This window comes from Cupressus sempervirens, chromosome 10 (assembly GCF_028749045.1).
Source record: "Cupressus sempervirens isolate cs-2001-9-10 chromosome 10, ASM2874904v1, whole genome shotgun sequence".
Classification (NCBI taxonomy): domain Eukaryota; kingdom Viridiplantae; phylum Streptophyta; class Pinopsida; order Cupressales; family Cupressaceae; genus Cupressus; species Cupressus sempervirens.
Window position 1 is genome coordinate 895,607,845 of NC_143127.1, and position 24,912 is coordinate 895,632,756.

General features: G+C 35.3%; 2 protein-coding genes across 7 annotated transcripts; one reads left to right on the forward strand and one right to left on the reverse strand.

Moving 5' to 3' along the window:
* The first annotated feature begins 10,158 nt into the window (after positions 1 to 10,158).
* On the forward strand, positions 10,159 to 24,240 carry LOC149536886 (uncharacterized). 6 transcript variants are annotated; one of them, XR_016357288.1, is made up of 4 exons: positions 10,159 to 10,504; positions 10,583 to 10,647; positions 11,228 to 11,409; positions 23,629 to 24,240. XR_016357288.1 is itself a non-coding variant. In XM_089805444.1 (4 exons), the coding sequence occupies exons 1-3, from the start codon at positions 10,396 to 10,398 to the stop codon at positions 11,380 to 11,382; spliced, it is 318 nt and encodes a 105-aa protein (XP_089661570.1). In that variant the 5' UTR covers positions 10,159 to 10,395; the 3' UTR covers positions 11,383 to 11,409; positions 23,629 to 24,102. The 6 variants fall into 6 exon arrangements, 2 of the variants coding, with proteins under 2 accessions (XP_089661570.1, XP_089661571.1); XM_089805444.1 differs by having other exon boundaries at positions 10,594 to 10,647; positions 23,629 to 24,102; XR_016357287.1 differs by lacking the exon at positions 11,228 to 11,409.
* LOC149536887 (cytochrome P450 734A1-like) lies at positions 11,716 to 23,115 on the reverse strand. The gene is made up of 5 exons (XM_089805442.1): positions 22,604 to 23,115; positions 22,175 to 22,398; positions 13,659 to 13,900; positions 12,864 to 13,257; positions 11,716 to 12,352 (listed from the first exon to the last, which is right to left on the reverse strand). The coding sequence occupies exons 1-5, from the start codon at positions 22,875 to 22,877 to the stop codon at positions 11,927 to 11,929; spliced, it is 1,560 nt and encodes a 519-aa protein (XP_089661568.1). The 5' UTR covers positions 22,878 to 23,115; the 3' UTR covers positions 11,716 to 11,926.
* Positions 24,241 to 24,912: the final 672 nt, after the last annotated feature.

Below are 24,912 nucleotides of genomic sequence, written 5' to 3' on the forward strand. Positions count from 1 at the left end.
CAAGTCAAATAGCATCTCTATTCTTCAAAGAGATAGTGAGAATACATGGACTACCAATCAGCATTGTTTCAGACAGAGACACAAAATTTATGAGTAATTTTTGGAAGACTCTTCGGCAAAGATTGGGAACTAACTTATCCTTTGGGTCAGCCTACCATCCCAAAACCGATTGTCAAACTAAGGTTGTTAATAGAAGTCTTGGAAACCTTCTAAGATGCCTAAGGAGTATGGACAACAATGGGATCAGTTGATTGGGCAAGCTGAATATGCCTATAATGACACCATAAATAGATCAACCGGGAAGAGTACATTTGAAATTGTATATGGCCTACATCCTAGAGGTGTTTATGGGTTGAGAGATTTAAAAGATGGAGTCAAGGCAAGTGCATATGCTGATGACTTTGCATTTGCTATGCAAGAAGTTCATGAAACAGTGAGGAAAACATTGACAGAGAACACTATAAAACATAAAGCCAAAGTGGATGAAAGTAGAAGGACAGTTGATTTTAATGTTGGTGACTTGGTTATGGTGCATCTCAACAAGTCAAGACTACAAAAAGGAGTCCCCCACAAGCTACAAATGAGAAGGATAGGACCCTGTCCTATATTGGCTAAATATGGTGACAATGCATTCAAGGTTGAACTACCGGAAGACAGTGGATTGTCACCCATTTTAAATATTGCTGACTTAGTCCATTATAAAGGACCACAACAAGACATCGATCAAACTCTTCATGAAGTGATCAAAGATGTGGAGGATCTCCAATTACCTACTGCTACAGCCATAGGCCCAAACATCATACTAGATACAAGAGTCTATAAAAAGACAAGGACTAAAGAGTACAAGGAGCATCTCATTAAAAGGCATGGACAAAATGATACTGATGCTGTTTGGATAAAAGAATTAGAGTTCAAAAAGATGGGAGTTGATCCTACCATCATCAATCCAAGGGTGGATTGAACTTCTTATTTTGGGGAGGATGGTGCAGGAGCACCTAGGCTAACCTCTATTAGTTAGTCAATTTTGGCTTGTACTTGACTCTAGCCAAGTCAAGAAGTTAGTGTAATTTGGTTGAGGACCTTAGAAGGTCTTGTTTTATGTTGGCTAGGTGAATTAGTCACTAAGACTAAGGTCACACAAATAGCCTTTGTTAGTTGTTATTTAAATTCTTAATGTTAGGAGTTAGGGAGATTGAGTCATTAATATGTCTTAGGCCTAATAATGGTTAATGGTTATTAAATAAATATTATGATCATGAATGATCTTGGATCCTCAAAATATGTGAGGATAAGAAGCCTATAATATAGGATTAAGGCATCTATCAAAGTTGCCAAGTGTTGTAAGAATGTTGTCATAACAACATTTTGCACTTATTGCAAATATTCCATGCAACATGGATAGCCTTGGATTCCTTTGATTGTGGGAGGTTATTTTTGACCAAATAGGCCCTAGAATGGTGGAGAAGACACCTAATGGAGTGATTTCTTGAATCTCCAAGAATTGGTTGCATATTGTAAAAAAGTTTGAGTTAATGAAGTGGCTGGAAAACTCTATTTTTGAAGTGATATTTCAGTTTTTGAAGGAACAGTCATACTTGAAGCCAAAAACGTGTTGATACAGTGGTTGAGACATGTTCTATAGTCATTTTGAAGACTTTTTCATTTTATGTGTTAAGGGTTTAGAGTAGTTTTATCATAATTTTCAAGTTGATTTAGTTTAGGACTTTCTTTTGGTTACATTGTGACAAATTTTGTAAAAATGGCTCCCACATGAGTTTCAACCATGGAAACACTAAATAAGTGGTTGAATCTTCAAGTGGGGCCTCTTTACATATTGTATCTAAATTTAGGAAGCATCATGAGAAAGGAAGCTAGCTTTATGATCAGGCCCTAGGCAAGTTTGACATACCCAGTTAGAGGCTTGACAATGAGAAATCAAATCATTTCATGTGGGGAATGGGAAGTATAGCACATCCCCAGGAATTTTTATGGTATTTTTTCATGTTATTTATCCATCCTAAGCATTGGGAAGTCGTACCAGTCCATTAGGATAGGTTTTGAACATTTTTCATCAATCCTAGACAAGCTGTCCTGGAAACTAGGCCTCTTAGCCTTGTTTCTCCTTGATATTAGGAAGGAGGTGTACGATCACTTTGAGACCCAGAAACCTTAATGAAAGTTTTAAAACTTCCAAAAGGGTATCCAAATCAGGTTTTAGTTTTCTAAGTTGTTTGGGAAAATATTTCTAAAAATGGGAAAAACTGACTGGTGAAGGCTACTAGAAATAGGCCTATTTTTAAGATCTCTTTTGGATGAAATCTTGAATATGATAAACCTAAGAGCCAAGAACCTTCCCAAATCAGTAAAATGGGATGGAATATGAATGAATTTAATGTGAAGAAGGTCCCCACAATGAAGTTTGAAATTTGTGATGTTTTAGTGGATTTGGCACTTAGATCCATCTAAGTGAAAGTGAGAAAGAGAACCAAAATTAAGGTGTGGATCATCCAAGGTGGAGTTTTCAAGGTGTGATTCTTGTAGCAAAGAGTGAATATGATTTAGTTAATGATCTAATCCTATTAGGAGATCCTATAGAAGCATAGGATACTAGGAGATAAGAGAAATCTCTTGGTGGAAGTGGAAAACTAAGCCTAGGAGTTTTATCTTACACCAGGCATATTCTAGGGCCATGTAACCACTGCATGCATCTAATAAATCCTCTGTTACATGTTTAAGTTCAAGATGTTGTGTTTTTAGTTCATTAAAATTCAGGTCAATAAAATATGTTCATGAAATAAGCTCTCTAGAAACTACAACGACTATAAGAAAGTTCTTATTAGGTTCTTGCAACTCTTAATTGAATTTATTTTTCATTATCAAATTTTTTTTTTGCTAAGCCAAAGTTTGTTATCTTAGGATCTAGTTTCTCATAAAGCAAAATGTTGCTTGCTTAAATGTATCTATGAATTATTCAAAGTTGTGAATCATCATGAAGTTACATAGGAGTAGTTAAATAAGTATCTTTTAAGTGCATGTCAAGTGTGCAATTTAATAATTAGACATATGTCATTATATTTTATTGGAAATGCTAGGTAAAGATTAAGAGTGAATTTTCATAATCAAGGATAAGATGCCTCTTTTATTTTCCTAAATAGTTTGGAGTAGAAAATATGCACAAAGTACATTGATATGACAACATTGGGATGGAGTACTTTTGGACTCACTCGACTAAGACATATAGTTTACCAATTTAAATATATGGATGGCTTGACTCTAATAGTTCTTTTGATGAATAAGGTGCATGGTGTTAATGTGTGTAGTTGGCAACACTCATAGTGTGGATAAGATATTGCAGTGTACAACTTAGAAGGTATGAAGCAAAGTGATCCAATTTTGGCACAAGAATAGCATCTGAGAACAATATCACACTATTTAGTCGCTCGGATACTGTCACATTAACTCTTGTAATAAGGTGTTTCTTGTGGGCCCATTCGAGCACTCACATTCGTACAAGTGTGAAAATATGTTTATTAATGAAAAATGATCTTGTATTGAGTTAGACTCATTTCACATTTCTTATAAAAACCACAACAAACTCATAGCTTATATGTTGGTCCATTATAAAATTATAGACAATATGTGCACTCAGAAATGCCTCATCTTTTGAGTGCTCACCCAGAAGGATATATTTTAATGGTGTGGGATTAATTCTTGTGTTTAAATATTAATTTTTAATTTTTTAATTTTTTATAGGTAATATTTTTATTCTATTGATAAAGAGAGTACATTATGGTGATATGGGTAAGAGCCTTACAGTTTAAACTACCCTTACCCTGCCCATACAAATGCCATTAGATAAACAAAAAATAGAGTATAAACACTTTGAAAGTACAAACCACCCACCCATACATTAAACTGATCGACCAAGAAAAAAAGGGCCACCACCCCCATTGTTAGCTACTTCTTGAACCAATTTGCCACTTCCTCATGAGTGAAAGTTGGAGTTGAGTGGTGATCCATCACCAAGATCCCCTAACTCACCCTATGGCACTTTCCACTGCCCTTCCCCTCATTGACAAGTAGAGAGGCATAAACCCAAACTCCCTTTGTTGTGGACGTGTCCTCATGCAAGTGAGATTTCTTTACAATCTAACGGCGAATTTTTTGTCTAGTGGCTAGCGTGCTCTTCCTCGATGTGGCCTTCATAAAGCCTCATTCATGCTCCTTAGTCACCTAAATGTGCTCAGTCAGGAATTCCATGATCATTTTCCAACCCTGTTCTACTTTGGGATTATGAGCACTTTGTAGATTTGAAGAAGGCCACACCACCAGTGGTTGAATGGAAGACTCCCCTCTGCCAATTAGCCTCCAAGGCTCAGTACCCATCTCAATTCCAACACTTAGAACAACTCTCTCAATAATATTATCCAATCCCAGAAGCCATTGCATGTCCACACTTGCAACCACGACTTGACGAACCTCTTCTTTTGATTCCCCCCACCATTAACATGAGTGCAACGAACAATGATGCCCAATCCAAATTTGATCTCCTCTTCTAGAATGCCTCTAGATACTATGGCCCAAAAATCTGTTGAATGCACTTCAGAAAGCCTGAGTCATAAAAAACAAAGATATGTTTCAGATATCGCATAGATATTTGGCCTTCCTAGGTCTGTATCTAAGAATTTGAGTGGAGAGAAAAAATCACCTCCATTTCTAGCAAATGAACTTTACCTAACTTCAGCCTAAATATAACTACCTCAAAACTCTCTGGAACAAAGTACCAAAGCAAACCAAACACTCCTTTTGACGTGCGAGGGATACATCAATAGCATGGAGATATTTTCTTACCATGGAATGATTAATGTCATTGTAAGTTAGACTCATGATGGCCTTCCCTTCTGACTCCAAATTGAAGTACCATGAGTGAAATATTAAGTTTAATTGTTGAACAAATTTTCTTTCTTTAATTAACACCAAGGTGACGAAAGTCCTCAAAATTTTCATATTGAGGACCCAATGCTGAATTGGCACCTAAATTGGCTAACCAGTCCACCACTCTATTTGCTTCCCAAAAGCAATGTGAAACCTTAATATTATTGAAGTCTAGAAGCAGCTCCTTGATTTGTCATATACTTTGATCCAAATGCCAAGCCTCCATCTTTCCTCTCTTAATGTCATTTATAATGATCTCTGAGTCTCCTTCCAGATGTATACATTTGCATCCAATTTTTGCTTCTAATCCTAAAGCCTCCCTAGCAGCAAAACATTTTGTAGTATTATTTGTACCATCCTGCAAGCGTTTAGCTACAAATGTAAGTATGTTGCCCTTATGGTCTCTTGCCACACATCCACACCCTGATACACTTGGGTTTCCCCTTGCTGCCCCATCAAAATTAATTTTTAACCATCCCTCCTCTAGAGGTATCCTAACGTCATCTCCCTTTTCGAAATTGGATTAGCCCCAATAAGTCCATGAACGTGCCCTTAATTTATTGTTTTGATAAGTGATATTTAAATTTTTTAAAAAAAATTGTTCAATTTATAATATATTTAATTCCATTTGATTTCATATATGTGACTTTCTTACATTTACAATGGGCATTTCTCCTGCATTGTCACCTAACCATGGATAAGGAAGGAAAAGATTTCCAAATGTCCCATCATGGTTCACCACTTTGACCCTTTGAACATTTCAAATTGACTATTTTAAACAACAATTTTGAAAAGTTGGTACATGTAATTGGTTTTGCAATGACTAGTCATTTCTTATTTGCTAGTCAAATTGGGTGCACAATGAGTTCTATGCACATAAATCCTACACAACACAAGTTTTATTATGAAATCATAGCATATTTAAATTGTGTTCACAATCTATATTTATTAGTATAGTTGTTTGTTAGTGCACTTATCATATATTGCTTTGTGCAACAAGTAGCCTAGATTGAATTATTTTACCACATTCCATAAAATTAGGAGCAACTAATATGGATAAATGTGTTGTCATTTTTTATAGATACAAACATCTACATAACAAATTTAAAACATAGGACATAAGTTCATGTCATATGGTTCAAGCAACGTCTATTAGCCATTGAATTCTCTTAAAAAAAAATCATTTTTAACAATTTAACAATTAGCTTTGAAATAATTTGAAAAAGATTTGTTATTTTTTATTTATTAAACATATTACAATAAAGGTAAATCCATCAACTAGTTAACCATTGACTATGATGCATATTTCTGCTATTAATATATTTATGTTAAATGATAAATAAAGTGTAATATAATAAATTAATATTGTTTTATAATTATAGTAGTTTAAGATTTAAATTAGTATTTGAAAATACAAAAAAATAAGTATAAAAAAAGATAGGAGAAATACAAAATATTAGTTTCATAAAATTAAAAAAAATTATAATAAAATTATAAAAATAATCATTATTTTTAGTTCTTATAAACAATTCAAATGGCTTTAGACAACCATTATTTTCATCTTATTTTTAATATTGGGTCTTTTTCATTGGTTATTTTGTTCATCTTTTTTTCTTTTGTTTTGCAATCAACTTTTAAACTTTACCTTTGAAGTTTTTACTCATGTCCAAATCCATCTAATTCACTTCTTTTTAAAAATAATAGATCATTAAACATATAGTGGAGGAATCTAATTCACTCTTTTTTTAAATAAAAAAATCCCTAAACATATAGTGTAGGAGTTTAGTTTTATTTTTTAGAATTAATTATATATATTTAATAAGAAAATTAGCAATATTTTGATGACCTTTTTATTTAATTTTGTTGTTTAAAATATTATCATATTTCTTTATTTTGGTAATTTTTGAATTATTTATACATTTAAAACATAAATAAATTAAAATCTATTTTATCTATTTTTTATTTAACTTATCTTAAATTTTATTTATTATAGAATAATTTTAATTTTATTTTGTTGGTAAACAGATTTGTCACTTGAAAATGGCCCAACAGAGTGTATGTAACAAACTATTCACAACAGTTGGATAGGCCCTTGATATGCGACCTTCCTCTGCGTTTAGAGGGGCAACTCCCTCGCATGACATAATTTTGAGGTTTTTCAAATAAAGATGAAATCAAACTTTAAAAGATAAATAGAAATTCATTGATGGCGAATGCACCACATGACTTCAAAGCTTTCCTGGACTAACTTAAAATTGCTAATAACAACAATCAAGATCTACACTTGAGAACTATTACTAGCACAATGCTGACCCAAAAATTCATAAACATCTACACCACACTATGAGAATGCCTACTGCAAAGAGAATCAATATTTCTAACAATTTAAATTTGAAACAAGAAAACTCAAATTGCACGTTCCTTTATTTTCTTGCACCAAGAACCTAAGAGGAATTTCTGATTACAAAGACAAAATTTGTACACACGTTCCAAATATCATCTTCTAATCAAGATTTTAGTTTAATGCTCCCTTTTTCTAAAGTCCAAAAATGTCCCTTACAAAGCCAAAAATGACTCCTTATATAGACACAGAGGTTAAGAACTACCTCTTCGTGGTTAATAACCACCTCCCAATCACGTGTTTTGGGAGGGGTTAATTAACCTCAACAAAATTAACCCTAGAATGACACAAGTCACTAATTACAAAGAAAGAGAATTAAAACCATTACATCGCATAAAGGATAAGGTACTGGCCTTATCAAAATGACATGTACAAGAGGATCCCTCTTCTTTAGTGAGATGAGTCCCCACTATGTATGGCCATGGATTTTCCAATTCAATTGGGATTATGTCTTCAAATCTACAAAATAGAGAACATTGTTAGAAGAAATAGTTGGCATTTTCTCAACACTTGGAACCCAAGAGAGTTGGCACTATCTTCTTTGCAAGAGCATTAATTCAACTCTTCCATCATTAGAAACTCACGAGAGGAATTCTTGATAAAATTTATGAATCTTTGAGTTATTCTTTCAAATAGTGATAATACAACCTTCAATGCATTCAATCAAACAAGTCAGATGTCTTTGAGGTTGTTACAACTCCATCTTGGTTTCATGGCACTGTGTTATTCATGCCACACACATCACCTCCCATGTTCTTCATGGCACATCCACCTATATTTCACACTCCCATTTGAAGAAGGTTGCAAAATTGAAAATCACTTAATGCTGTCGGTTGGAGCTATGAGAGCATTTTGCCAAATAGTTCATGTGCCTTATTTTTGTTTGCAACTATCACTGCTCTCCATGTGTTCGGGCTGGAAGATGAAGGGAGGCTGATCAAACACTTCAAGTTCTTTGTCTATGATTGGATTGATGCACAAACATTTTATCAAATGGTTAATATACCTTGACTATTGCAAATACCAATGTTCTCCATTGGAAGCTACGGGCGAAAGCATTGAATTACTTAGTCAAAATAGATCATGTGTTATGCCTTTGGTTATATTGGTGGGAACAATATCAAACAATTCACATGCTTTATCTCTATTACTATTCATATGCCGCAAATTGGATTGTAGAGAGGAGTTTGTAAATAAGACCACATGCTTGGATTTTTCTATGGGCCTGGCAACATAATTTATTTATTTATTTTTAAAAGATATTCAATGTTCTTCACCTATTCTTCCACACTCACCCCGTGAATATTGACTCCAATGATAGTGCATTGAGGAGCATTATGTTGAATAGTTTGTGTGCAGGCCTTTGATGCATTTGAAATCCGTATGTGTGAGTGAATTTCAAAGTTGCAAATATATTGAGGTGGTAGGTTGGTATAGAAAGTGGTTTAGTCTTGCCTTGCCGAAGAAATGTCCACTCTTTGCGTCAATCTGTTATCTGAAACCATCAGTGCTTCATATATTATCTTTTGTACATAATCGTTATACCTTTATCTTCTACATTAGCATTTTGAAGGAAGAACAAGATACTTCAACAAGATGTAGCTTGGAACATGATGAAAGTCATGAAACATCACAATAGAATATTCGTACTACACCATCCAATGGAGAGGTAATCATAATCTGAGGTTTCATAACTATATGCCAACATCATTTGCACTTGATCATTGAGGTGATCCAACTCTTAACACTTATTCCTTATCATTTGGAGAAGGAAGTTAATAACCATCTCAAAAATATGTGTTTTGAGTCTCTAACCTTAACCTTTTGGGACGAGAGGTTTAGGTTAATGGTTCAGAATACGTGTTTTAGAAATTTATCTTAACCTCTTTTTGATGGAGAGGTTAAGATTTCAAAGTGAAATAGGTGTTTTAGACCTCAAACCTTAACTTTTTTAAAGGTTAAGAAGTTAAGGTTAATGGTTCAGATTATGTGTTTTAGAATTTTATCTTTACCTCTTTAAAGGTTAATGGTTAAGATTTTGATCGAAAGTACGTATTTTGGTTCCTTCCATTAACCTACGACAACTTTTGACTCGGAAGCTGGATTTTGAAAATTTGAAGTGCTGGACGGAGTTGGGAACGAACTAGAGATATTTGAAGGGCGAATTTTTTCAAAAACTTTGAGAATAAGTGACCATTTTAATGCCTAAAATGAGGCATATTCTGAGAATAACCATAGCTCAAAAAGGTAAGAATTGAGGCAATTTTGATATCCGGACAACATATTTTTTTATTGTATTTATATATTAAATTTTTAAAATACGAATATACAATTTTAAAGTTTTTTTTAAGTGTTGAAATAAAAATTAAAAATTTATACAATAACAAAATTAAACATTAAATTTATTTTAATAGAATATAAATGTAAAATAGTCAAAAACTTATTTGAATTAAATTAATTTATAATTCTCTTTTAGAAAAAATATAAAATATAATAGATCCTAAAAGGTGTCATATTGCAAGTGCACATTTTATAACAAGTTCTACTTGAGAGAATATTTGAAAGTAAAAACTAGGTACCTTATTTAATTATCTAAGAAATATGAGAACATAAATGAGAAAAAAAGAGAAAAATATACATGTTCAAGAAACAAAATTGGTATTTTTTTTTCCTAATGATTAAATGACAAGACATGTCGAGCACACACTAAGAATATACTATTTATCCATGATTACAATTTTATATAACATATACTGCTAGTCAAAATCTCAACATAGGATTGTACAACTAGATAAGTGACATGGTTAAAATCTTTGGTTTCCTACTTAGTTTTTTAATTTAAAAACATAATATTTTTAAAAGTATTTGAATTAATTAAAACGGTCCAAACTACCCTTGTACAATATTAGTATTTTTTCAAAATGCTTCTTTTACATCTACAACCTATCGGCTTACCTTGCACCTTCTCCTGGTGCAAGGGCCAGTTTTACTTACTAAAAAGCATTTATATAATCGTTTAACCTTGTATCATTGATTTGGGGTTTGGGTTTTGGCGTAGCATGCAGTGTTTAGACGCATCTGAAAGGTTATTACATAGTGGGACGCGTTCTTCCTCCAGCAGTTCGAACAGCTCACACATATTTCGGCGACCACTGACAATATTTATTGGTAGAGACAATTTTGTTTATTTCAAATACATTTCTTTCGCGTAAGTTCGGTCATAATGAGTGTGTGAACCATTGCAAGACTTTTTGTAGCTGTTGCAGCCATCCTTACTTTTAAGAGAAAATTGCAAATCTTTGTCTTTGCAGGTGAGCAATAATTGTTACTCTACTGTTTTTTTTTGTTTTATATTTCTTTTCTTTATATGTGGAAAATCTATAGAGATTGTATAAGTGAATTTAAAATTTTGGGTCAAACTTCAGAGTTAAGCATAAAGAGGGGTTTCACAGATCTCGCGGTCCAGTTTAAAAAGAGCCCTCCTAAATCGGCAGTTTGATCTGTTTGAACTTATCAAACAAGAAAAACAGTTTAATATTCATTACAATTGTAAATTTTTAAGTTAAAACAAAAAAGTTGAGTGCTACTGTTTTTCTTGTTTGACCAGTTCCACCAGATCACACTGCCCATTTAGGAGGGCTCCTTTTGATCCGGGCCACCAGATCTGTGAAACTCCTCTTTAGTTGGAAACCTAATCTTTCAACTCGAACGTTAAATCTAATTATACAATTTATAAGTTGATCCGAAAATGCCACCATTAGAATACATCCCAGCTCTCCAACAACCAAAAATCATGTGGGATAAAGCTCTTTCAAAAAGACACAACAAAAAAGTACAAGAATAGTAATTATTGTCCACCTACAGAGATTCACTTTTTCTCTCGGGTTACAGTATCCCTCGCAAAGGTAACTATGACTACAGCGGCTACAGAAAGGCATGCAGATAAACTGTTTGACAAAATTACTGGATGGAATGAGATGAAAAGTCTGGGCAAGAATCAACAAGGGTGCACATTTGAATGTACAAAACAAGTATTGTCCAACTGAAAACAGGCAGCAAATGCATTAACAAAGGTACTGCCAAGAAACAAGTTTTGAGTTTTTTTTGTAAGGGACTAAATATACTGCAGCTTGATTGAGAAATAGTCAAAAAGAGTGTTATATATGAAAACAAAAATAGCCACATGTTTAAGGTTTTAGTTTTGTACAATTAGACCTTTTTGTTTGATAAGATATAACACACATAACAGCTGTGTAAGTGCTGTTAGGAATAGATTTGTTACATGTTGGTAAGTTAATCTGGGGCATTTTATATGGGAAAATGATCATCCAACATTCAAAATGCAGTAAACATCTATTATAAAGTATGAAAGATATTAATTTCTCGATAAATAAAATCATATTCATGATATTAAGTCCAGAAAAGATGATTATTCCCAACACTCTTGTTTAGAGTTACTATTCTACACTATCAAGGCTTGATGATAGATTTCTCTACATTTCACACAAGCAAGTACAGAGCGTCTAATACAAGACTATTTACAACTTTTAGAGAAATTAGTTAACTACTGGGCAGTACTGTTTTCAGATATTAGTCCATGCTGAAGATAACTTGAGCTCCATATTGAGGTTTCAGGGTTACTAAAAGCATAGGAGCATGGGTATACGCAGGTGAAGTGCCAAAAGAAAACTTTTGTAGAATCATGGCCAACACTAATTTGGCTTCCAACAAGGCAAAATTCTGACCCACACATGTAGTTGGACCTGCTCCAAAGGGCATGAATGCCATTGGATGCTTTGTAGCCTTTGCAATTCCTTCACTAAATCGTCCTGGGTTGAAATCATTGGCATCACTTCCCCATAAAGCAGGATCATGATGCATTACAATGATCGGAAGCTCAAGAAGAGTGCCTGCAGGAATTGAAAGCCTTCCAAGTTTTGTTGCCTTGTATGCCTGCCGCGGTAGAAATACTGCAGGTGGATACAGTCTCAAGGTTTCATTTATAATCATTCCCACCTACAAAACACCCATACAATACAATATTTTATGGGACATCCAAAATATTGCTATTGGATTCAAATACCAGTGCTTGTTCAACAGTTTAACTATGATTCTCATCACTTGTTGAATTGGGTGTTGTTTCGCAGTACTTCCTGCGATTTTCTTTTTTGGCTTAAGACAGTATGAATAAATTTGAATAATGTTCCTCTTTTTGCTACGTTTCTTAGACCAACTGCTTACCCACTAACTCTTATAGTTTACCTTCTTAGGTATCATTTCACATAGGCCCTATATCTTAGAGTGAATTATATTCCCTCTACATGTTTAAATCTGCATTAACTGCATCTAAGTTTCTCTAATGTGTCAGTAGGTATCTCATGTTGAGTGAAACGCACAGAGGCTCTAGTTAAATTCAGTCTTTAAGAGCAGAAGACAACTGCCTGTCATGAAATTTATGAATTTACCACTTTCAAAACACTTTATGATATTCGCATGGAAATTTCAGTTTGAGTTAGATGGCCCTTACAATTTTGAGGCGACTTAAGCTGTCTGCATCTGGGAAATTGTTTCTCCCACATACTTCCCTCACCTCTCTGCGACCTCGCTCTTGCCAATCTTGATGTATGCCCAACAATATTATACACCATGTCAATAGTACTGATGTTGTTTCATGACCGGCAAAGTAGAAAGTCTTACATTCATCAATGATTTCCTCTATAGTCAGGCTTGCATTACTTTTTAAACTGTCTCCCGCCTGCTTCTTGCTCTCAGACATCATTAAACCAAGCAGATCGCCTCCATAGCTACCTGTTTTTTCCATTGCAGCAGTCTTTTCCCTGGCATCTATAACTTCTCTTACGCATCTTCTAATTTCTTTCTCCATATTCCAATGTTGCCTATTTTTTGTAGTAGGCAGAAACCTGATGAAAGGAGTCACTTGTAAACATTATAAAATGTGAGAAACAAAAACAAGTTAAAGATTCCGAATACTTCAGAACATGAGTATACCCTATTGATGCACCAGGCCATTTATCCTATTGATCAAAATGTAGATTCACGGGATAAAAATTCTTAAACTAGAAAAACTCTACCAATTGCAGATAATTCGTGAAGGACAAAAGCATTTTAGATGGGATGATAGAGTTGAAAAATAAGTGGTCCTCTCAACTCTAAGACAAGTATTGGAAAATCTCTCCAACGACAGTTTTAAGACAAAAATAGCAGGGAATCTGAAAAAAGGACATTCCAATGAAAATCTTGATTGCATTCTGTTGCAAGTTAAGATTGAAAATTGTGCTGTCATAACACACTAGTTTGTCACCTGAAACCTGGAATATAAACTTTGCAAAATAATTCGGATGTAAGAATCATCTGCTTGTCCTGCATATCAAAGATATTCTTCCCCTCTGTAAAACAGCTACCAAACGCTGTGCGGGCAATAATATCTGCGGTGAGATTACGGAACTCCTTTTGCACTTCAATTTCCGAGGCACCTGACAGTATCAACTTACTCCATTCATCCAACATATTGGCACTGCTTTTTGCAATTGTAGGAATCATGCCCTATATTAACACGACAATTATAATCAAAATGTAAAAGACTAAAACTAGTGAACATATATCCCTATGCAATCCTGAGTATAAATATCAAAATAGAGAAGCATTTAGTAATTTACCAAATAATTTGCATAGTTTCTAACAGATAAGGATTTTTTCTTCTGCAGAATCATGCATCTGGAGTATATTCAAGATAATAGTAAATTCTACAATTTGGAACAGAAAATTGGTGACTGAAACTCATCAGCCAAGACAAGGTTAAATCTTATGGTTAAATTGACAAGCTTAAAGTAAAAATGGTAGTTACTTATTACAAACATAATTAAAAGTGCTTAACAAATCTTATGGTTAATTTGACAAGCTCAAAGTAGGATTGATAATTATGACTTACAAACATAGTCAAAGTGCTCAACAATTCAGTTTTTCATGCTTGCATTATGTATGTTGAATCTTATCATTTAGTAAATTTGAGTTAAAAGCTAATGCATTTAAATGTTTTAAAAATGCATCAATTGCACATCCCAACACATTCGTCATATAGAATGATGTCTCAATTCAATAGGACTATGTGTGCCCTCCTTTTGCCAGTTTGTTAAACAGTACTGATGAAGACTTGTAAGTATCCCCATTGTCTTCCATATATCCTTTATACCTGCTGGAAAAATGTGCCACCTTGGACTTGACATCACACAGAATCTTGGAGAAGTATTCTGCTGTCAAAATGACCATGATCTTGTGCTGAGAGACGATCTTGCAGCAGAGGCATGACCCTAAATTTTGGTTTCGTCATTGGAAACATCATTGCCTTAATAGAGTGGATTGAGTTCATATTTTTTAAACTGTGGCCTTGAGTAATATGACCCTGCAGCAGACATCCTTCCAAGAGTGGCTTAAGGTTCAAGACTAGAAGCTTCTTAAAACTGATGAGTTTCAGGATTCAAACACTCACCAATGCTTGTAATGAAGCACAAGTCTAAATTTTGCCATGGAGATAAATTTTATAAGGGCACTAATTGGCCATGGAATGCTAAGGGGTCTGCATAACCTAGCGATTACACCTAATTGGTGAAACCATCTTGGCTATGTCAATAGTAAAAACCCAATAGTCTGCCCCTGCATGCTTCGAAACAGGGTTTTGTCCTTCATGATGAGGTGTTGATCAATTAATCCATTCGCATAAACCTTTTATGAAGATTGACGCTGTAATGTCCCCAAAAAAATTATGACTGAATTAAATCAATTGATTAAGTAGTCCCAAATTTAACAATATCTTACAGACCCTTATAATTAAATTATTTAATTATAAAATAAAAAGTTATAACTAATGTCAGCCTCCTCGTAACTCTTTGGAAAACTTCCTGGAGCTCTTTATAAGGCCATGGTTTGCATTGTACGAAAACATTGTGGAGTTTTATGTTTTGCATATATTTGCAATTCCTGTCAGAATTCAGTCTTGTTTGCTGTTTCACAGGTGCAAGATCCTCCCTATTCTGTTTTAGGGTGAATTACCCTGCATCCTATTCTTCCTATGGTCCAAATCTATGAAGTCGTTAGTTGAAGACAAATCTGATGTTACTTGAGATCTATCTTTATAACCTGAGAATACCTCTCTGTTCGTAGTGATTTGTTTGGGTGGATGTTGTGTGCTCTGTGTTGAAGCATTATTCATTGGCATTAATATATCTGGAATTTCCAATATCAATTGAGTTGTTAGTAAATATAAATAGCATGCCCTGTCAGCTGGCCCAAGGATTTGAAGACCATAGGTCATTCACGGTTTTGACGGGTGAAGAAGTGGTTTTAAGGCTGAACACCATACTGAAGAAATCAGAAGTGTTTGACCGTACAGTGAAGTTGGCTATGTTGTACATATATCCTTCCATAAGGTGATGGAAGTGTATGGGTAGTTGGAAGTAGAGAAATACAACTGGAATTCACTATACCAACATCAGATAGTATGGGGCAAAGTGAGATAACCGCACATGGTGGAAAATGGACTTTGCACAAAAGTTGTGTCCTATCTTACATGGACTGTTGCACATAGTTTGGTACATTACAATGGTATCAGAGTTGGTGATATTACCAGCATGTTGGGTATAGTTAGATGTGGACAAGAATCCAATTAGTAGAAAATATGGGGGAATGAAGCGCTGAAGTTTGAGATGATGACATTGCTATGGGAGCTAAAAAGAGGACAATAAGAACTCAACAAAACTTTGGTGAATGGACAACAACAACTTGGTAAGACCTAGGAAATGGGACAGCAACAAATTGGTGAAATATTTCAACTTTTGGAAGGAAGGAAAAATGGAGGTAAGAATGGGCACATTGATAATCCTGTGAATGAGAGGCCTCATACGCAACGTTCCCACATGCACCTAACTATCTCGATAATTCCCCAAAGGATTGAACAACACAAAGAACAAGAGCCTACCTTCTTGGAGTTGCAATATCAATTCAGGCAAGATTGGTTTGATGCAGGATTTGGAGAAGAGCTACAACTCAAGGATTATGTAGATTTGCGGATGATGTATTCTAAGAGCCATGACTATCACAATAATGACATCAAGCAAAAGATCAACGAGATGAACCTATCCAATTTTGTTGGGTCCTAGAAGACATGAAAGAGCATGGGTACAAAAAGAAGATACCTACTGCTAGCTCAATCTAATACTTTTAGACAAAGTAATCGAATTTTCATCTTTGCACTTGAAAGTGATTGTTGACGAATGGTGACACTATGAGATGGTCACCCTTGGTCATTATGAAGTTACTTCATACGCAGATTTCTTAGAAAGACTCATTGATCGCTTTGATGGGAAGGATCTGGAAGTCAACTTCAAGGAGTTGGGACAACTGAGACAGATGAGACCAGTGGACAAATATATCTCAAAATTTTAGAGATTGTTAGTGTTGGTTAATGACATTTCTTAGAGAAGACTTAATAGTACTATTCATGGACGAATTGATGGAACCCCTCAAGGGTTAGGTCAAAGGTTCAACCCCAACACACTCACGATGACAATCAAGAGGGCATGTGACATGGAAATCTTGTCCTCTTCTTCCAGGATTTACACACATACCAAACCACCACTCGCACAAAAGGAAAAGGAGAAGAATTCATTCTTGAAGAAGCCTTTGCTAGACAAGGCCACCAAACAAGAGCTTAGGAGTATGAAACTTTTCTTCAGATGTAAGGAGTTGTGAGAGCCAAGTTTTTGATGCTAGGAAAGGGAAAGATCCACTTCATTGAGGCAGTGTCTGATAATTAGGATGAGAATGAATCACTTGAGTTGTAGGAGGAGTATGCTAAAGAATAAAAAATCATGTAGAGAAAATTGCAGCTAGCATAGAGGGGAGGTACCATTAACGAATTGGCCAATACACCAAGGTGTAGTGTATTTCAGGTTTGTGTTACACCCCAAGGGTAAAAAGTCATAGTCATGCTTGATAGTGGGGACACACTCAACTTCATCAACTTGTCAATCATCAGTAGGAGGGGTTTTCATATGGAGGAGCATGAGGGGTTTGAAGTTAAGGTGGCAAGAGAAAATCCATTGTCATGTACTCATTTGGTTTTTCAACTAGCATCACTATGGGAAACTACACAATGACAAATGATTTCTTCATACTAGATTTGGATGATATAGATATCATCTTGGGCATTCATGGATGGAGACCCTTCACCAGGGAACATAAAGTTTCACGATGATGCAACTTTCATTTGAAGTGGATGGAAAAAGGTGGTATTGAGAGGAATGTTGAATTGTGGGAGGAGGGAGATTTCGGCGAAGCAAATGGAACCACTTTTCAAACATGATGAAGTTGTTTGCGCAACACATTGTTTGGTTTCCATTTAACCTTTGAGTGGACAACGAGCATGCTGCTACGATGAGCTTTAGGCAGTGTTCGACAGACATGATTTGGTCTCCACAAACATTTTGCCTGGTATACCTGCACACAAAGGTTTTGAGCATACAATAGAGTTGGAAGAGGGAGTTGAGCCTGCTATCACCGTTTTCTATCACCATTCCAAGAAGTTTGAAGAAGAGATAGAGAAGACGATCCAAGAACTCCTGGACAAAGGATGTGCGTTGACTACTGAGTGTTGAATAAGAGCTTAGAGAGTAGATGCCCCATTCCCAAGGTTGATGAGTTGTTAGATGAACTACACGAAGTGGTCTACTTCTACAAGATTGATTTTTGTTTCAAGTATCGCCAGATCCACATAAGGGAGTAAGATGTATAAAAGATAGCATTTCGTTACCACTACACACACTATGAGTTCTTGATCATGTCGTCTGGATTGACCAATGCTCCAATAACTTTCTAGTCTTTTATGAACCACATCTTCAACAAGTAGTTGCATAAGTTTTTGTTGGTGTGCTTTGATGATATACTTATTTATAGTAAGATGTTGGAGGAGCATCTGAGGCATTTGGATGAAGTATTAGGAATCATCGAGTAATAATCATTATTTTTGAAGAAGTCCAATGTGAATTTGAGATGATCAAAATTTTATCATTATGACATGCCATCAATTATCTAGGGATTTAGGGGCATCTTGAGAAGATTCAGGCAATTCTCATTTGGCCCACACCTAGGACACTCATGGAGATGGATAGGATCTTTGGGTTGTGCAATTACTACAAACAATTGATGAAAGGATTTTTGCAGCTAGGAGTACCATTGACAAACCTGATGAAGGATGGGGATGTCCATTGGGATGATCAAGCATAACAAGCCTTCGAAAGATTGAAGGAAGCTATGAGTACATGTCTGGTATTGGCATTACTAGACTTCACTCGACTCTTCATCCTAGAGTGTGATGTGTCAGGAGAAGGCGTTAGAGTGATCTTTGTTAGGATTAGCAAGACAAAAATTAGAATTACATGCAAATATAACCAATATCAGAAAAATAATAAAGCACATAGAAGAGAACTCAAGACACAAAGACATAACGTGGTCCACCGAATCCCTGGGTTACATCCACCAACAGCGAGTCCAATATTATTATTATCAAGTGATTACAACCTGATTACAATTCACAATCCTTTACAACTCAATGTCACCACAAGAAGCTACAATCTCATCATCCATTATGAAATCCCTAACCCTAAGCCATTTTATACAAGCTTTATGTTGCTTACAAAATTAGGGCTAGAATAAGTCATCCAATGGAAAAATAGATCTTGACGCATTTGACAAAAAAAAGTCATTTGAGCTTTTGGGTCTCGTGGGGGCGTTGCCCCTCGGCCCCACCTTATATCACAATAGGGAGCTTGTCTGGAGCTTTGCCCCAGGACCTTGTAAGGGGCACGACCCCTTGACCCTATCTTGGGGGCGTTGCGCCCAAACCACCATAGACAAATCTAGGGTGAAACTATGCCGAATGAATTAGGGAAATATTAACCTGATTAGGCTCCACATAACAACAATTTTAATGCAAGATTGTCATGTCATGGCATTTGAGAGTGGAAACTCTTGGAAGTCAAATGGTTGTACTTAATCTATGATAAAGAGATACTTGCCATCATGCATGTATTGACCAAGTCTTGGCAATGCCTCCTTTAAGCATAATTTGTTACGAGGGCAGATCGTAACACTCTAAAGTATTTCCTTGAACAAGGCTTGAATGAGCAGCAATAGAAATGAGTGAGAAAAATCCAAGCATACAATTTTGACATTGAGTACCTGAAGGGGAAGAGGAATATGGTGTTTGACACACTACCAAGGAGACCTTCCATATGTTTATTGTCATAGATTGGAAGGCCTGTAAGTTAGTCAAGTATTACAAGAACACCTTTGCATGCTGGTTGATGTATGGTCAAATGCATGATGACAAGTACAAGGTGGTTGGCGATATTTATTATTTACTATGAGGATACAATCTATTTGGTACTTGAATCAAAGGTAAAGGAGAAAATTTTGAGAGAAGTTCATGATTCACCTTTGGCAGGACACCCAAGGTATCTCAAGATCTATTGCAATTTTGGGAAAGGTATGCCTGGAAGGGCCTCAAAGATGGAGTTCAACCATACATGAGGGAATGATCCACTTGTCAACAAAACAAATTTGAGCTTAAATTGCCTGCAGGGCTACTTCACCATTTGTCAATACTCGATCAGAAATGGGAAAGCATCTTGATGGACTTTATCACTGGACTTCCCAGGGTGCAAGGGAAGGATTGCATTTATGTTGCGGTGGATTGCTTGACTAAATCTGCCCATTACTTTTCCATTCCTGTAGGATTTCAGACAGCTTAGGTAGTAGAGTCATTCTTCCGAGAGTTGTTCCTCTTGCATGGCCTTTTGCAGAACAAAGTCAAAGACAAAGATAGCTATTTCAACACTTCCTAGATGGAACTTTTTTTCTTGGTAGGTGCAAAGTTGTCACCAAATATGAGCTACCACCTCTAGATAGATAGTTAGATGGAGATTGTGAACAAGTGGTTGGAGAGCTACCCAAGGAGCTGCATTGCAAGAAAGCGTGGACTGGTTAGCTTCATTTAGAACACTACTACAAGACTACCTACCACATGCCAATAGGTATGTCACCCTTCAAAGTTCTATATGGATACAAGGCTTCGTCATTCATGGACTTGGCATTAGGTAACAACTATGCATCGAGGACTAAGGATTGGTTGCAAGAGAGTTTGGATATCCTCTGGTCTCTCAAGGATAACATACAGCTAGCTCAGAATCAATAGATAATGTACACCGATCAGCATAGGATTGAGCGGAGTTTTGAAATAGATCTGGTCTGTCTTCAACTATAGCCATACAAACAATCTTTCTTGGAGAAAAGTCGTGCCAAGAAGATGAAGCCTCACTTCTATGGACCATATAGAATGCTATGGAGAGTGAAGGAAGTTGACTATGAGTTGGAGCTTCTAGAAGGAAGTCAGATTTACAATGCCTTTTCATGTTTGTGTGTCATGGTTTTCAAGGAACTCCCACCTATTGATGAAGAGGGGGAACTTGCATTGGATCCCACAGAGATAATTGATGTTATTGAGAGGATGTCGAGGTCATGCACCATCAGGGAGTACCTAATTCGCTCGAAGTATCTACCAATTGAAGATGCCATGTGGAAGAGCAAACAAATCATGGAACATCCAAGTTTGCAATTACTTGAGGGCAAGCAATTCCTTGGGTCAGGAGTACTATAATATCCCCAAAATATTTATAACTTAGTTTAATCAATTAATTAAGTTGTCCCAAATATAACAAAATCTCACAGGCCCTTTTAATTAATTAATTTAAGTATAAAATAAAAATGAATAAATAACTAGTGTCGGCCTTCATGTAATCCTTCGGAAAACTTCCTAGAGCTATTTAGAAGGCCATGGTTTTACATTGTAGGAAAGCATTCTGGAGTCTAATGTTTCTTGTATATTTGCAAATCAAATTGGAATTTCAGTCTTGTTCGCCATTTCGGAGGTGCATGATCCTCCCTGTTATGGCATTTGCAATTTCGATGGGAGTCACTCCTCGCCCTATTTTGCCTATGGTCCAAATCTGTGAAGTCTTCAGTTGAAAACAAATCTGATGTAATATAAAATCTATCTTTGCAATCTGAAAATACAACCTCTCTGTTCTTACTGATTTGTTTGGGTGGATGCTATGTGCTCCGTGTTAAAATATTATTCATTGGCATTAATTCATCTGGAATCTGCGATATCAATTGAGTCCTTTGTGAATATATATATCATACCCCGTCAACTGGCCTGAAGATCTGAATAAGAGAAGTCATTCACTCTTCTGACAGGTCAGGAAGGGCTTGTACAGGTGAGTGTTGTACTGATACTGGAGAAATTGGAAGTGTTTGACTGTAGGGTAAATTTGGATCTGCCATACCAGTACTGTGCAGGTATTCTTTTGTACGCTGAGAGAAGTACGATCCAAAATCACCTTACCAGCATCTGATCGTATGGAACAAGCAGTCCATACGGAAGCCGTGTTCTGCTATACCTGGAATGCCGCACATAGCTAGGTATATTACAGACGCGCAAAGTACATCTATGTTTATGCAAGACTATATCATTTTTTCTCTTTCAGCTCTCTTATCATCCTGAGGATGGATCATGGAGTGTGATTCAAAACATTGATGAAAAATACTCACTCAATCGAATTCAGAAACTGCATTATCTATATCTGCATCTATGTTTATTTAGCCATAGGAAATCGATAGACATCTCTCTAAAAACAGAATTAAATTTATATACTATATTGCTTTGGTCCTAATTTATAACTTTAGTACATACATTCAGTGTCTTACCTTCAAGAGATCCATATGGAAAGCTGGGTTGATGATTTTCCTGTGCTGAGCCCATTTCTCACCTGTCAACCCAACAAGTCCCTGTCCAAGCAGTTGCCTTGAAAGGGGATTACTCTGAGGTTTCGTATAGCTGCCAAATTTAGTGGAACATATCTCCTTAATAAGCTCGGGGTGGGGAACAATCAACCTCACATTCGACCCATACCAGAAAATGAAATCCTGACCTATATCACATGTAACAACTTTATTAGTCTACAGGTTCTCCAGAATCTTCTATCTTCTTCTTAATCACTTCCTGTTCTTCTTAATTAGCCATTATTCTAAGTTCTAACAACGATCATGTAAAACAATCTGTGCTGCTAAGTAGGATTCCTTCAATATTCTTAATGAAATCCCAGATGCCTAAAAAATGCAAAATACAAAGTGTACCATAGGTTTTAGCCCACTGATGTATATGGGGAAGAACTCGAGGGATTATGTCATGTGAGAATGCAGGCATGGGTTTGGACTTATTCTCATCCGTCATTCTGGATATATCTTGAAAGTTCCCATAGAAAAGCCTGTACGGAGGACCCCTGATTCCTTGGGCTTCAAAGTGCTTTTTCAATTGCAGAGGCTTCCACCAAATTGTTGTTGCAATCTTGAGCAGAAACAAAGCTAAACCAGCACAAACAGCTGGCAAACCCCAAAATACCCACTCCATGTTACAGTGGTTAACACCCAGTGATTCTCTGGTCCTGAAAGGTTAAGATCTTCAGTATCTCTGTCTTGGCTGACCAAGCGCAGGATCCTTTCTCTTCTTAATAATCTATATGCATGAAGAAAAGGACATTCATTGAGGGGACCAAGATAAATGATTGAAACAAAATTCACGTAATTAAAAAAGCTTAAATTTGACTTTCGGGTCCCGATATCTGCTTCAGACGGGAAAGTCATACTGACAATCGCAGGCCGAATTTTTGATTATGGATCCAGAGGTGTCATATCTTGGTATAGAAGTGTTTTATTGTGTTTGAATCTACACTCGCATCAAAAGTCACTTCAGTCGTTTTATCTTGTAGTAAAATATATGTTAATATATTAGAGTATAAATTAGAAACGGAATCTATAAATATTGGAAAAAAAATGGAATACAAATAGATATAAAAGAGGACAACAAGATCTCCCAATGGGAAAATATCATTTAGCAACAGCAACACTGTTCTGCTGTCCACAATCATATAGAAAATATAATATATAACTAAGACAATTCTTATTACATATGTTCTGCCATTGCACTTGGACGAAGAAAAAATGGAACTCTGTTTTTAGTTTTTCGTCATGCCTTGTGGTGGAAAGGAGTTGTTTTAGGTCTCAATCTTAAAAATAATATAGTAGTTGATTCTAGAAAGCAATTTATTTTACTCTATAAAGTAGATGTTTGGCTGTCTTTTCTAACCATAAGATTTATCCAGAAGGAGAATTCAAAGGATCTTTTGTGGTCACAACTACCGTTCAAAAGATCATGTGAAGGCCAGCAATCAGCTTGACTGAATTGAATTCTATTTATAGACATGATGCCTTTGTTCTCACCAGCTCCAGCAAATGCTAAAGTTTAAACTGTGACATGCCATGATGAATTACTACAAACTGGACCTCCAAAGACGGATACAGAATCTATTTATAGATACATATATTTTTGGATTAATGATAGAACATTCATAGAAATTTATTTATAAAGTGATTTTCTATCATTAAAATATAAAAGATACTATTCATCATCATATTTCAATTTTGAAGTGATTAAAATAAACAAGAGCTCTGAGCTGGAGTCCCTGCTTTTGGGATCATAGGTGTGGATTCATAAAGGAAATTATCTTGCAATGTTTATGTGAGATGAAATGTGTTGTAGTGTGTCATGGCTATGAATGGATTAGCTTTGGATACAAGTTTGTAGCATTTTCTATTTATAAGCAGAGAATAAGTCTTGTATTAACCTGCAACAACATGAGTTACTATTTATATTTCTGAATGATATATCTAATTGTAAAATGAATTAAATATATTTAAATTGTAACACTGTTAAATATTTGCCCTTTTTGTATAAGAAAACTGATTGCAATGATGCAAGTCATATTTCTAGTGTATTGATATTGGCTATTTTTGTAATTATTATATTTCAATTTAAAAAAAAATTGTTTCTTACAAGAATATTTGAAATCTATTTATATTTCTGAATTATATCTCATTTTTTTTTTTTACTCTTTTAATGCTTCGAGTAAACCTTTTAACGTAACTGGTAGGGCTGGCGCGACACACCCACCGGTACCACGAGGACGGGGGAGACTAGAACCCATGACCAACCCTCTGCAACAGGGAAGATTTAGCCAACTGAGCTAGGGCCCCCGCCTTGAATTATATCTCATTATAAAATGAATTAAATGCATTTAATTTGTAATAGTGTTAAATATATGACCTTTCAATGTTTATTCTTTTGTAAAAATTAAATGAAATAAATGTTGTGTTTAATTGTTAGGAAAACTTATAATTAAATATATTAATTATGTGATATACATTTTCACAAATTTCATCAATAAAAGATACATTAAAGATTTATATTAAAAATTTATAATTAAATATATCAATTATATGATATACATTTTCACAAATTTCATCAGTAAAAATACATTGACATTAAAGATTTATATTAACTATCCACATTTTATACAAAATCAAAAAGCTATCCTCTACAATTAAAA

Excerpts from the sequence above, each read along its gene's own strand:
- LOC149536886 (XM_089805444.1), top strand. The coding sequence starts at position 10,396 with ATGCAGTGTTTAGACGCATCTGAAAGGTTATTACATAGTGGGACGCGT. Across the intron at positions 10,505-10,593 it reads ACCACTGACAATATTTATTG|CTGTTGCAGCCATCCTTACT; the intron begins GTAGAGACAATT and ends GACTTTTTGTAG. Across the intron at positions 10,648-11,227 it reads GCAAATCTTTGTCTTTGCAG|TATCCCTCGCAAAGGTAACT; the intron begins GTGAGCAATAAT and ends CTCGGGTTACAG.
- LOC149536887 (XM_089805442.1), bottom strand. The coding sequence starts at position 22,877 with ATGGAGTGGGTATTTTGGGGTTTGCCAGCTGTTTGTGCTGGTTTAGCT. Across the intron at positions 13,901-22,174 it reads TCCATATGGATCTCTTGAAG|GGCATGATTCCTACAATTGC; the intron begins GTAAGACACTGA and ends GTGTTAATATAG. Across the intron at positions 13,258-13,658 it reads GTTTATATTCCAGGTTTCAG|GTTTCTGCCTACTACAAAAA; the intron begins GTGACAAACTAG and ends TCCTTTCATCAG.